This window comes from Seriola lalandi, unplaced genomic scaffold (genome assembly GCF_002814215.2).
Source record: "Seriola lalandi dorsalis isolate HSWRI2012SDOR001 ecotype SW California unplaced genomic scaffold, Sedor1 jcf7180002054883, whole genome shotgun sequence".
NCBI lineage: Eukaryota > Metazoa > Chordata > Actinopteri > Carangiformes > Carangidae > Seriola > Seriola lalandi.
Window position 1 is genome coordinate 3,794,163 of NW_019525658.1, and position 13,889 is coordinate 3,808,051.

The 13,889-nt window shown below is 40.6% G+C and overlaps 1 protein-coding gene across 3 annotated transcripts; it reads left to right on the top strand.

The window, feature by feature from the left end:
• The first annotated feature begins 317 nt into the window (after positions 1-317).
• hdr (hematopoietic death receptor) lies at positions 318-13,379 on the top strand. Of its 3 annotated transcripts, none has more exons than XM_023397791.2 (10): positions 318-457; positions 2,821-2,974; positions 3,213-3,344; positions 3,474-3,585; positions 3,734-3,825; positions 4,370-4,465; positions 8,395-8,426; positions 8,601-8,840; positions 9,897-9,933; positions 10,370-13,379. In XM_023397791.2, exons 1-10 carry the CDS (start codon positions 437-439, stop codon positions 10,681-10,683), a joined length of 1,230 nt encoding a protein of 409 aa, XP_023253559.1. In that variant the 5' UTR covers positions 318-436; the 3' UTR covers positions 10,684-13,379. The 3 variants fall into 3 exon arrangements, with proteins under 3 accessions (XP_023253559.1, XP_023253560.1, XP_023253561.1); XM_023397792.2 differs by having other exon boundaries at positions 8,601-8,669; XM_023397793.2 differs by lacking the exon at positions 8,601-8,840.
• The last annotated feature ends 510 nt before the right edge of the window (positions 13,380-13,889 follow it).

Genomic DNA, 13,889 nt, shown 5'->3' on the forward strand with positions numbered 1-13,889 from the left:
GATCGTAATTGTCATATCTCTCAAGCACTTTGGTCAGCATGTGTTGTTTAAAAAAAAAAAAAAATTAACCATTAACCATCATCAGCCATTTTTCTGCATTTACTTCTACATTTTGCAGTTTTTTTCTGTTATTTGACCTTTTTTAAAAGCAGGACTTTTACTTGTAAAAGAGAGCATTTATTTGTTGTCGTGGCCCTATTACTTGAGTAAAGATCTGATTGTTTACTCCCACAGGTCTTGTTTTTTCTCAGGTTTCATGATTCTGGGAGACGGGGTGGGCGGGGCCACACCATATACCGGTAAGTCATCAGCTCAAGTCGACACACCTGCCTTGAACTTAAAGAAAGAAGCACGAGCGGTGCCTGTGAAAGCACTTTGTTGTAAATCACGTCTGGAATGACTCTATTTAAAAGTGTGGATTGTAAACATTGGAAACATGATCGACTTTAAATATGCGGTAAGTTTTATTTTTCAGTTTACTTTAACTATCACAGCGCACTAAAGTTGTCTTTTGCTCTGATCCCAGCTACTGACACTGTGTAGGAGTAAAGCAGATATTAAAAGACTGTTGTGTGGACTAACTTTTAAATGAAGATTTCCTGAAAGTGAAAGGAGTTCATAAATGGTTGTGATGAGTAATAACCACCGAGCGCATCTGGACTTCCATCATTAGCCATTTGTTGTTTGTTTATGCAGAAAGTTTTTTCTCAGATGAGCTATATTCTGTTTTAATGGCTGAACAGTGAAGTTGTGTAAAAATTTTCAAGTCAGTACTGGGTATTGGGGTTTTCCGATATTGGCTCAACACAAGCCTCTTCGCAGAATGTCTCACGTGTCTGTCAGAGTCGATTCACGCTGGTGCGAAATTCCTCATAGTCTTAAAACAAACAAACAAAAGAAGTCACAACTAATGTGACTCGTTCATTGAAGCTCTTTTTCCCCTCTATGCACCTCATTGACCTACTCAGACATTTCCGGGTTTGACAGCGCGTGGTGAATTAACAATTGAACGTGGAATGAAACATTTATAAGTCCAACTGTGCCGGCTGGTCTTCCTGATGTGTGGCCCAGTCTCGGTTTAAGATTTTGTGAATTTGAAGTGGTCTTTTAAATTTGTACAAATACATGTCTTAAGTTCAGGAGAAGAAAATGTATTGTTAGTTGTTAGTAACCTGTGTTTAATTCGGCGCGGTAGTGAGACGCCAAACAGATTGATTTAGAGAAAATGTACGTCTTTTATATCTGATTAGCTTTTTATTACACAGCATCTCTCCTGTAGCTATGCGTGAGGGGCGAGCGGAAGTGACAGTGTAAACTACCAGAGAAAGTTAGAATTTAATCAGAATGAAGTGAAGTGTGGCTCCTAAAGATTCAGAAAATGTCATTTCTATTTTAGTATTTGTGTCTTATGTATTCTGCCTCGTTTAAAAATGTTCACGTTCAGTTTTTTTTTTTTTGAATGGAGGTTTGTATGATTTTTCCCTTCAAGCTAGAAGTCATACAAACTTTTTCAGCGGTGTTTAACTTATTTATACAGCAATCAGAAATGTTCTGAGCGCGCCATTTTATTTAATGAAAAAGACAGGATAAGTGAAATGCCTGTACATGCACAGCAAAGTAGGTGCGCCAGTATGCTTTGGAGTGTGTGTGTGTGTGTGTGTGTGTGTGTGTGTGTGTGTGTGTGTGTGCGTGCGTGTGCGCGCATGCGTGCGTGCGGCAAGTGTGTCCATGCTTGCAAGGGAGATGCCGCTGCATGTGACTCTGAGCAAGGAGGGCAGATTGGCAAATGTTGAGAAATATGGGTGTGGGCAGCAATCTGGTCTGTTCAATTGCCTTATTTGGTTATTCCTTCAAGCTGGCCAGGTACTGACTGTGACATGATGTTTGTGTTCAGATGATGTAATTATGCAATTTATTGTTTTACTATGAGACCGGTTTAATATGACATTCTTTCATCAGCTTACAGTGGCTGTCTGATTTCCTCAATACTACCTGCATCAGGCTGCTCCGAAGTCTGACTTTACATAGGTGTGAGAGAAATCCCCTCATCCACCTGTTCAGCTCTAACCTTTTTTTTTTTTTTTTTTTGTGGCCTGATGAGAGGTGCATTTCATTGGTGAGACACAGTCATGTGAACTGTTGCATCATCTTAATCATATTCCAAATAAAACGAGGAAACTGATGTAGAACAATGACTCCTACTTCCTTTCTCAAGTATTAGAACTTAAGATAAGTATCCCTTTTGTAAACAGGTCATTTCCTATGAGAGGACTTTAGATTTCCGAAAGATATATAAAAGTATACTGGTATGAATGATACACAAGAAGAAACAACAAAAATCGAGCTATTGATGCCTGCCATATAAAAAAAAATCAAATTTGGTAATTATTTATTAATGTCAAAAGGGATGTGTGTCACTTTTTTTTTTTTTTTTATCAAATGAAAAATGCTAATGGCTGCAAATATTTTCATTATCAATTAATCTTATGATTATGTGTTTAAGCTATAAAATGTCATAAATGCTAAAAAAAAAAGAAAAATGTCCATCCATTCCCAGAGTCCAAGACTTTTTTTTTTTAAAGTAATTTGCATTATTCCATCAGTCCAAATCTCAAACATTCAATTTACAATTAAATAAAACCGAATAACACTTGAGAAGCTAAGCTCATAGACTGTTGTGTCAAAGTAGTAATTAGTTAGGGCTGCAACTAAGGATAATTTTCATTAGTCTGTGAGTAAGTTTCTTGATTCATGGTTTCGTCTATAAAATTTCAGATTTTATTAATGTTGAATTTTTTTAATGTGTCGTCATCTATTTAGGTTATTTTCATCTTGATGTTGAGCTCCAAACCCACGGATGCATTTCCACGCTCTGGACTTGACTTGAGAGGTAGCAGAACCCAGCGGGATGTCCCCTGCTCAGCCAGCCTGGAGTATCAGCACGGCAACATCTGCTGTCTAAACTGTCCAGCTGGTAAGCCACATGGAGCAACACTTGATTTAGTCCACAGAGACTGGAGTTCTGTCATCAGCTCCAATCAGAAATCCATCAGAGGGGCTATGAAGCAGGTTGAGCATGGCGTGATAGGTTATTATTTAGCTTCAGTGACAGGTTCAGTTGAATTTGGAAGCTCAATTAAAGTGTATTTAAAAAAAAAAATAAAAAAAAAGATTTTTATGTTTTTGTGTGTATGTTTGTGTGTGTGTGTTAGGTACACGTGTGGAATCACCCTGCACCGGAACACGAGAGAAGGGGAGGTGTGAAGAATGCGAGCATGGGGACACATACACTGAGCACAGCAATGGGCTGAACATGTGTTTCAAGTGCACACGGTGTCGCTCAGGTAATTCTACTTGACATCTTCACACTATCGATTGAAATGACTGTACAAGAGGAATCAATGTTTAACCTTTTCAAATTGCTCTGAGCGTCGACTCGGCCTTACGAAGGTCTTTTTCTCTTGCTTTCTCAGATCAGGAAATGGTAACTGAATGTAATCAAACTCATAACACTGAATGTCGGTGCAAATCAGGGAAATTCTGTGCTCCTGACCAGGCATGCGAAGTGTGCAAGAAATGTTCAAGGTGAGTCCATGCAAACTGAAAGGAACACAGCCGGTGCTTGGTTCATTCATTCGTGATGGGAGAAGCTCATTTCTCAGTTGTTTCTGAGACAGCCTTCCTCATTTTAATTCCTTCTCACCTTCAATCTCTTTGCCTCCCTCCAAACTAGTTGTGAGAAAGATGAAGAGATGGTGAGGAACTGCACCTCTACCACCAACACAGAGTGCAAGAAAATCCAGTCCAGCTCTGGCACTTCCCGAGGTACAATACAGAGTCGTGCCTTCTGAAAAACATAAAGACACCAGTCATCAGTGATGACAAGCCTGACTTGTATGTTACTCCAGAAAATGATATGCTACATTTTCTTGTTTGAAGGTAGAAAGTCGAGTGATGAACCAGTTTGGTTTTTGCAAATTGGTTTGTAATTACACATAATTATAAACGTGATCTGGATAAGTGTTTTTAATTTGTGGTCTGGTTGGACATATTTATATGCTTCAATGTCAAAACTCAAACTTGAAATGATTGACTCTAAAATTGAGATTAACAAAGCTTTTTTGTGCTAGCTACAGAAATGCAGTTTGTCTGTTTAGCACAGAAACACACATTCAGTCTCTATCAGTCACTCAGTGTGATATTTGTAACTTTAGAACAATAAGTCATATTATCTGCACCCACCAAATATATCATATTGAAATATGTGCAATTCTAGAGAAGAAATGTACATCAAACGTGGCTCCACAGTCACTAAACAGCTCATGTCCATATTAATACCATCATACCACTGTTTATCTTCCCCAATCAGCAAATGCAGCAATAGTGGTGCCACTCACACTCCTGGCTAGTGGGCTCATTATCCTGGGAGCAGTTTGCTGTTGGAAGAAGAGAAACAAAGCAACAGGTATGTGCAAACAGAAAAATGAGTCTAGATAATATAAAACATAAAAACACATTGAAAGTCTCACTATCCAAGTTTGTAAATAGATAAACAGCATAAGAACAAACTGTTTCTTATGATAAACCTTTTTTTTTTAAATTTTTTTTTTATAATCATTTTAAAAGCATTGAGAATACCATAGAAAAGGCTCAAGTCGGGTTTCTGTCCTGGCTCTATCAGCAGACACTGATTCAAACAATAACATGAACAGGTGCAGTCAGGAAATGAAGACCTGACAAAGGTTTTGATATTAAAGGAAATTACACCTTTCAGTACCACACAACAGGTTTTCATCTCTAACAGCCCACATTTGACTTGCTAAGGGCTTAAAAAAAAAAACTTAATGTTCCTTTTCTAATTCAGTGTCATAATGAAGCCTTATCTTTAACTCCAATGATAGTCTTAAGTTCAGGTACACCTTTCTGGGCACTGATACATCCATTAAGACACTTCAGAACACAAACACGTACAACTGAATTGCATAAGTCAGGAAACTGCAGCACGTTGCACTGCTGGCCACACCTGAGATGTAAGGTGTGTATCACTGTTTAAAGTTTCTGTTTGATACACTGCTTTTCTGTGAGCTCTGTGATGGACTCCGACCCGTCGACCCTGTAAAGGATACAGATGATGGCTGAAGGGGTTCAGGGCACCTACAGAATAAAACCTAGGCGCATGAGCCATAATTTGTGCTTTAATTAGTTAATAGATCTGCAACTAACGTTTATTTTCATTATTTATTGATCTGAAGATTATTTTCTTGATTTAATCGTTTATCTAATAAAAGGCCAACAATTGTGAAAAATTCCCATCAAAACCCCCGAGATGATGTCATCTTTTTCCTAAACAACCCAAACCTATAAATCTTCACTTTAGATTAACTTTATTTATCCCACAACTTGGAAATTCATTTACCACAGCAGAAAAATAAACATCTATAGAATAAACATCTATGGAAATATACCAAATATACACTAATAAATACAATATACACAATACACACGATATGTACATGACAAAGTGCAAGTTTGCACATGGTCAGGAAGAGCAGGAGTTGTGGAGTCTGACAGCTGCTGGAATGAAGGACCTGCGGAACCTCTCCTTCTTACAGCGAGGATGTAAAAGTCTGCTGCTGAAGAAGCTGCTCGGAGACCCTACAGTGTCATGCAGAGGGTGAGAGTTATTGTTCATGATGGATGTCAGCTTAGCTAACATCCTCCTGTCACCTACTTCCTCAATGGAGTCTAGGGGGCAGCCCAGGACAGAGCTCGCTTTCCGGATCAGTTTGTTGAGCCTCTGCCTATCCCTGTCAGTGCTGCCCCCTCTCCAGCAGACCACAGCCAAGTAGATGGCTAAGGCCACCACAGAGTCATAGAAGATCCTGAGGAGAGCCCCACACACACCAAAGGACCTCAGTCTCCTCAGCAGGTGAAGGCGACTCTGACCCTTCTTGTAGAGAGCGTGGGTGTTGGTGTACCAGTCCAGTTTGTTGTTGAGGTGAACCCCCAGGAACTTGTAGTTCTCCACCACCTCGATGTCCAGTCCCTGGATGTTCACTGGTGTGAAGTGGGATGTCTTCCGCCTGGGGTTCACAATCATCTCCTTTGTTTTGCTGGCGTTAAGCTGAAGCTGGTTGATCTTGCTCCAGCTGACAAAGTCCCTGATGACTGTCCTGTATTCCAGTTCATTTCCCTCCGAAACACACCCAACAGTGGCTGTGTCGTCAGAGAACTTCTGGACGTGGCAGTGTGTGGTGTTGTGTGTGAAGTCCGAGGTGTACAGGGTGAAGAGAAAAGGGGAGAGCACCCTGGGGGGCACCTGTACTGCAGAGCACCACATCAGACACACTGTGACGAAGCCTCACGTACTGTGGTCTGTTGGTGAGGTAGTCTATCATCCATGCAGCCAGGTAATGGTCCAATCCCACACTTTCCAACTTCACTCTGAGCAGTGGCGGCAGGATCGTGTTGAAAGCACTCAAAGTCAAAAAACATGACCCTCACAGTGCTCCCACTGTCCTCCAGCTGTAGCGGTGATCTATGCAGTAGGTAGATCACTGCATCGTCCACCCTAACACTAGGCCGGTAAGCAAACTGCAGGGGGTCCAGCTGTGTGCTCACCAGGGGTCTCACGTGACTCAGGATGATCCTCTCCAAAGTCTTCATCAGGTGAGAGGTCAAGACAACAGGCCTGAGGTGGTCAGGCTCCTTGGGGCGCTGGGTTTTAGGTACCGGGACCACACAGGAGGTCTTCCACAGGGCCGGTACTTTCTCCAGGCTCAGGCTCAGATTAAACAAGTGCATGAGCACACCACAGAGCTTTATTTATTTAACTTTATTAACAAGTAGCAAATCCTCAAAACTGAGAGGGTGGAACGCTCACAAATTTGATTGATCAATTAGTCAATCAACTCTGTCAATTGACTAGTTGATTAGTCAACCATTTGTTTCAGCTCTAAATGGTTCCAGTTTGAGTTTTAAAGCTTTGCACATGTAAAGAAACATTATAGATATATAATGAACTATATAAAGAGCTCAAGTACATGATCCAGATGTTTGAGCTCTGTGCTCTCTAACATCTTTTGGTCTAGCGTTGAGCACACTGTTATTTCTTTGACAGATCTTAATCTGCGACTTTATTTTGCATGCTGGTTTGTGGCAACCATAGGCTCACCCAGATGTCACTCAAAGAAGCCACGCCCTCAATTATATAACTTTAAGACCTAATAAAATGTAAACAGGTGAATTATATAAAACTTCACCCCCTATACAGTTGTCAGGAAGGAGGAAATGAACTATAGAGACAAACTGTTTTTTTGAACCAGGCTGTAAACATGTTTGTTTCTGCTGTAAGTGTAGTGTTGGCTTCATGTTTGAGGTTGCTGCTTGGTTTTTATGTATCTCTTCCTTCTAGAGACATAACATTAGCTGAATTTGGTTGAGCAGCATTCACTAATAGTTTTCATCCACTTGTTGTTGTCCAGTGAGACACGTCACCAAGCTCTGGCTTCTCATTTGCATTTGACAGCCATGGATTAGCCCACAGGGCCAGCGTGATTTGGCTAATACACAACAATGGGCAAACTGTCAGAGCTTTTCAGGTAGAAGTTTCCTATTCAAATGTGTCTGAGTCTGATTAGATGAGTAAGACTGTAATTACTTAATTCGCCGTGAGCATCAAAGAGAAATAATCCGTGCGCTGAATGGTTGAGGATGAAAAGCGAACACTGATGTCACAGCAGGGTTTGTCTTTGACACCCATTGGCTGTGCTCCACGACTCCCCGTCAGTGTGCCGCATGCTTTTGTAGTGTTGTGGTCAAAGGAACCAGTTTAACTAGACTTCAAATGGCAGGTATGATCGTTCCAGCTGATGAACTCACAGCAGCAGGCGGCGTGGCCGACGATGTGCTGACATTAGCTGACGATGCTGGAGTAAGGTGTAGCAGGATAAAATGTAGATAACATAAATGAGCCAGTGCTCATGTCATCATCGTCCAGACCAGACTTGAAGCTGGACTGCTCTGTTGTTGGCACGCACAGTAAAATACCTTTCCATTTGGATTTGCCGTGAAGATGTTTGCCCCAGTCTCTGCTGTTTACCAGGCTGTAGCTAAACTGTACCCAGTCCAGCACAAACACGCACAGGCTCGGCCAGGTTCCAGACACGACCTGTGAAAATCCCCTGCTCTGACACCACTGACTGGTGTGGCCAGAGGTGCAGCTGCAATCAATGTTAGAATCCGCTGATAGCAAATGCAGCAGCAAATGTCTGCCCTTTGTTATTCAGAGTTGATTTACCCAGGAAGGGAAATCCAAATCACACAGAGGTCTATAGTTTTGACTTTAGGGAATTTCTTAAAGTTGCATAATCCTCTCCTCCATCCTTTCTTCAGACTCTCAGAGACCCGACGGCAAAGCTGGACAGGTGAGTCACTTCTAATACTTTTGGCATTACTGTAGGATTAACGACAGAGTACAGAGCAGTGGAATAAATGTAGCACAAACTTAGAACAAAATTTAAGTTTTGCTAAGATTTCATAGATTTAATTAGTGAGTTGTTTGTTTAGATTTGTTTGAACATGTTCCTAATCCGCCCCAGCGTTATCCTGCTAACTTTCCCACTGAGGAAAGGAAGACTGGAGAAACCAAAAAGCCAAGCTGGCAACTGGTGAGACCTAAATCCTCAGCCGGCACGGAGGATGAACGTAAAGTGCTGTGCGAAAGCCTCAACAGCTCAGCCAGTAACTCCCAGCACAGCCTAACCAGCCTGCCTTCCTCTGCCTTCCCCGTACCTCCCCCCCAAGTCAGTGCTGTGGTCCCCAGGCAGCCCAACAGGAGGGTGAGAGCAGCAGCTCATCTCCATCCTTGCTTCTTCCCTTCTCACCTGCTTACTCCTCGCTCTTGTTTGTTTCTGTTGTGTAATGCTTTGCTATCTTAACTCAGCTTCTAGTTACTGGTCTGGTTGTCCTGCTCCTCCCAGTTTCCCCACTTTGCTCCTTATGACATGCTCGCATGAAAAGTGTTACACACAGCTGCCTTATTAAAATATCACATGCATTAGGACGGATGAGATGCACTAAACTCTGGTGACCAACACTAACTTATTTAAAACCTAATTTGATCAACACTGTTTTCAGTGTGTCATGTGATGCAGTTTGAGTCCTGCACTAGTTGTTAATGAGATTCTCTTATAATTACATGGGCTGAAAATGTATTTGTTACACAAAACCCCATTTTATTTTTATTACATTATCCATTCTGGCCTCACAGAAACTGTGAATATTGATATTCACAGAAAGACTGTTAAGATTTTCATAGTCCCAGTTGCTCTGAATCACAGTGGCTGTAGTTAAGTACCAAAACCAGTAACTCTCCAAATTCGCTCTCCAGTCTCTTCAGCCTGTTTTGGAACAAAACCTCCCCACTGGAGTCATGCTCTCAGCAACGGAGAGCAGTGTTAAAGCCAGTGACGGACAGCTTTGGAAATAAACTCATTTGATTCAGTGTATTTAGCATCGTGAAAGATGCCGTCTTGTGTGTGACACAGCTACTGTAAACAGTTCAGAGTGGTTTTGATTGTTAGAAACTGAGGTTGATGAGTCACATGCTCCTTGTTGCACCTGTTAAAGATTAACATCGACAGAGTTGCTTCACTCAAATCCTGATTGGCCTGCATTCTTTCCATTCAAACCTGAAGTACATGTTTGCATTATGAGAAATCTGCCTGGCAGAAAAACCTATTTTCGATTCAGCTCAGTGGAGCAGCTGCCCGATCAGCAGGGAGCATGTGGCTTTTGGACAAGCAAGTAATTGAATAAGAGATGAGTTGTGTTCACCAAGACTGACAATTGACTTGTTGGAGTATTAATGATTGCCTCCCTTCTTTGTCTTATAGGAAGAATGGCAATTTCCCAAACTAGTTCCTCTGAAAGGTAATGTGTGTTTTTTATTTTTTTTTGTACTCTTTCTCTGAAAAGTCACACCCATCCTTATGATTCTCAGATGGATCAGTGTAATACAGAGAAACACTTAGTTAATAAAGACAGTGGACATTCAGCCTTAGTTTTTCATGATGCAACACTCCATTCCATTCAAATCAGTACTACTACTTTATTTGTCCCTCAAGGGGCAATTTTAGGCAGCAGGTCACAAACAAAGCACAAACAGACAACCCAGCTGCACACACACAAACAATCCAAAAATACAAACATTAGAAAGTTGCTGTTGCAGCCCCCGCTTTGTTATTCAGTCAGGCTTTTATTTTATTTTAAAGGCATTTACTTATGCACAGGTTTCAAATGTTCATAAAAAATGTTCATGCCAGATTGTGGTCCAGGTGCTTGAATGAAGGTTTGTCTTTGTTTGCAGGTGAAGATTCTCTGAGGAAATGCTTTGACTACTTCGAAGAAGAATTGGAGGTCGACTACCACAAGAAATTCTTCCGTCACCTTGGGCTTAACGACAATGTGATCAAAAGCAAAGAGAACCTTCACTACGAAGACAGGGTCCATGAGTTGCTGAACATTTGGTTGGAGAAAGTGGGCAGAGAAGCTAGCTTAAATTACCTGCTGAGTGCATTAATTGATCTGAATCAGAGGCGAACAGCTGAGAATATCAGGGACAGAGCTATTGTCAATGATCATTACATCTATGAGAATCAAATAGAGGTGAACTCCGTCTGAAATGATGCATTCTTAATATAGTATTTACGTTGTGAGGTCCTTCCATCCGATACTGGTTGGAGTGGCATCGCACAGGGCTTACGATCTGTAGTGCTGTTTCAGCCAGTCATGAATCTATTTTGCCAAAACGTTCATACTGCAGAGAAAGTGTGTCTCATTAATATCATGTTTGGTTTCAGGTCTAAGCTTGTGTGTTGTCCAGTAAGCATCACACAAGGCTGCCACCCATAGTGGTCTGCAGGCTGTCATGAGAGAAAGAATGAGTAATGATGTCTCATGAATCTTATGGCATGAAGTCGTCGCTCTGTGAAAGCTTCTCCCTTGTCCCGTGCTGTCCAGTGGAGTAGCAAAGCACAAAGCTTTCCACCCATAGTGGTGGTATGTTGAGTAGTGAATCTATTCAGCCCAAAAAAAAAAAAAAAAAAGTTTGCACAAAGTGCGTATTTTGCTGACACTGCTGGTTCTGCCGATTCAGTAAGAGCATGTTACTGCTAACCCTGATTAGGAAATGCAGGATCTTGTGAAGTTAAACCAGGCTGAATTATCTGCCTAGTTAACTCCAAAATTACAACTTGTATTGAGTTGTTTTTTTTTTTTTTTGTATGACTGAAAATGTTTCTTTCAGCTCTACACGGAGGGTTGATAAAGTATTTAAATGCAAAAAGTGTTTGCTGTCCTGTATACTACGTGTACAGACTGCTGTTTACCTACACACATCTCAAGACAAGTTGAATGTTTCTCATAGCGAGTGATGTTCAATAGACCTTATTGATGTCTTAATCCTTGAAGATGTGCCTTATTTATGTAATGTCCTCAGGAATTAATGTCTTTATGGTTGCACTGATTGAGCAACAGAACACGTGAAGCATCATCATAAATGTCTAGAGAGCACAAGTATGTTGAGCTATTATGGTGGAGAGCAGTCAAGTTAATAATTATTTAATGACTGTGTTCTCTGCCTGACTGTGTCTTTTATACTTGTTGATTGACAGTGTTAATGATCATGGTTCTCATGGATCATGATATTTTAATCTTCTGTCCGCGTTGTTTCCGGTCTGTTGTCACACTTTTGTCATAACTGATCACAACTGCAACATAAAAATGACAGTAGGTGCTCCTGGGTACCGCTGATGGGATACATATGGCTTTGCCCAAAAGCACCTGAGAGAAAGTGAATTTGATTCAATTTCCTGCTCTTAATGAATTATGTGCCTGTACAATATGATGGTTCTCTTGCATTGAGCTTTATGGCTCTCAGTGGAAGTCGTGTATACATACAGTCGGTGACTAATTAAATTAAAAACCAACATAGGGTGTCTTAGTAAGGTGTTAACCACCAGAGCAGCTTCAATTACCCTTAATATCGATTCTACATGTTTCTGTAACTGCTGGAGGATGATCACTATTCTTCCAAAACATTCCCTCATTTGGTGTTTTGATGATGGTAGTGGAGTCCAAGTCTCTCATAGGTGTTCAGCCTGGGTTGAGATCTGGTGACTGAAGGCCACAGCATATGATTTACGTCATTTTCAAACTAATCACAACATTCAGTTTTTTTGTTTTTTTTTTTATCAGGTTTTTCCTTTTGTCACCGTCTCTCCTCTGCTTTATACAAGTTTAATCACAATGTTACATAATGCTTTTCTGTTTTGTTTACATTTGTTGCCACTTTTGAGTCGTGTGTGTGTGTGTGTATATATCTATCTATTTATCTATCTATCTATATATATATATATATATATCAGCCTGTTGTGCTGATATTTTTTTCCGTATTCTTTTACCTGATCTGACCAACCTACTCGAGGTTTTTTCATAGTAATTGCGGCTTAATTACTGAAAGGACAGAATTTCAGCTTGTAAGCTAATTTTTGGAATAAAAATTGTGAAAAACTGACTCTTGTGGTGTTAAGTACCGTGTACAGGTTCAGTGCAGGAGCAGATGTTTTCACATAGAAAATATATGGGGAATTTACTGTGCACTGATGCAAAATCCCAGAGTTGATTTCAATGTCAGTTTGCTGTCTCACTGTACACTGTTCATAGAGTTGAGCCACTGTGCTCGCCACATTACTGGACCATAACCTTATGTTGTCGGGTTTTCCGTGATATCCCAAGAACACCGCAGGGGAATATGGTGCAACATTCACTTGGACTCAAGGATCAAAGGTCAAGTTCACTGACCTCACGTCCGTCCCAATCTTCAGGAACACCTGGAAGGAATTTCTTGTAAAAACGTTCACTTGCACTCATGAACTGAGGAGAATTTGGTGGTCGAAGGTCACAGTCACCGTGACCTCTCAAAACTGTAGATCATAGAATTAATTACGACATTTTAACACAAATGTCTAATAAAATGAAGGGGTGACATTTTATATCTAAATGGTCAAAGGTCAACTTCACTGTGACATCATAATGCTCTGCAAAAACACCTTTATTCAACACTGTGACTAAGCAGCAGAAGATTGTGGCCATATTTCCAACAAGTGGTTGGTGGAGACATACAACCAGATGTTTATGTCCACAGCAGTTCCAATGTTCACTTAAGATGTGCAAAATAGGAAATGAAGATCAGATGCTTACAGTTTAAAACTAATGATCAATTTATTTGAATGGGGTGTCAGTTCTCTGATTACCTGATCCTCTGCCTTCATCTCTATGGATAATACAACAACAAATAAAACTTAATAGCAAACAAACACTCAATTTGAGTATGTGTTTTTAAGAAGAATTAGTAAGAAAGTTCAGCTATTAACACCCTTATGGAACACCCATTAGTCACCGAACGCTGTTTTTTGCACCATTAAAAAATGGTGTAAAAGAAGGCACAAGTTGTTGGAAGTGCCACACACCAGGTAGCCTTCTAAATCCTTCATAAATGCTGCTATAGCAGAAAGGCTTTAGGAAGTCAGGTGAGACGGTATGAAGAGCAAAAGTCTGCACTGGGATGATGTTGTGGTGAAATAGTGGTTCAAGCACAGGACTGTCCTCAAGAGTGAGATTTGAATCCTGTGTGACATCAGAAGGTGATATTTACATATAAGTTGACTTATTACCTTTTCTTAAATGATCATTATTCACATTATTCAGTTTTAAGTCTGGTTTAGGCACAACTAACAAAACTACTTGGTTAGGTTTGGGAAAACATAATGCTCTGGGTTTTAATAGACAGTTTCACAATGTTAACCATGTTTTAGAAACCCTTTCTA

Bases quoted from the DNA above. Each gene is read 5' to 3' on its own strand.
- hdr (XM_023397791.2), top strand. From the start codon at position 437: ATGATCGACTTTAAATATGCG. The intron at 3,345-3,473 runs GTAATTCTACTT...TTGCTTTCTCAG, and splicing joins GTGCACACGGTGTCGCTCAG to ATCAGGAAATGGTAACTGAA. The intron at 9,934-10,369 runs GTAATGTGTGTT...CTTTGTTTGCAG, and splicing joins CAAACTAGTTCCTCTGAAAG to GTGAAGATTCTCTGAGGAAA.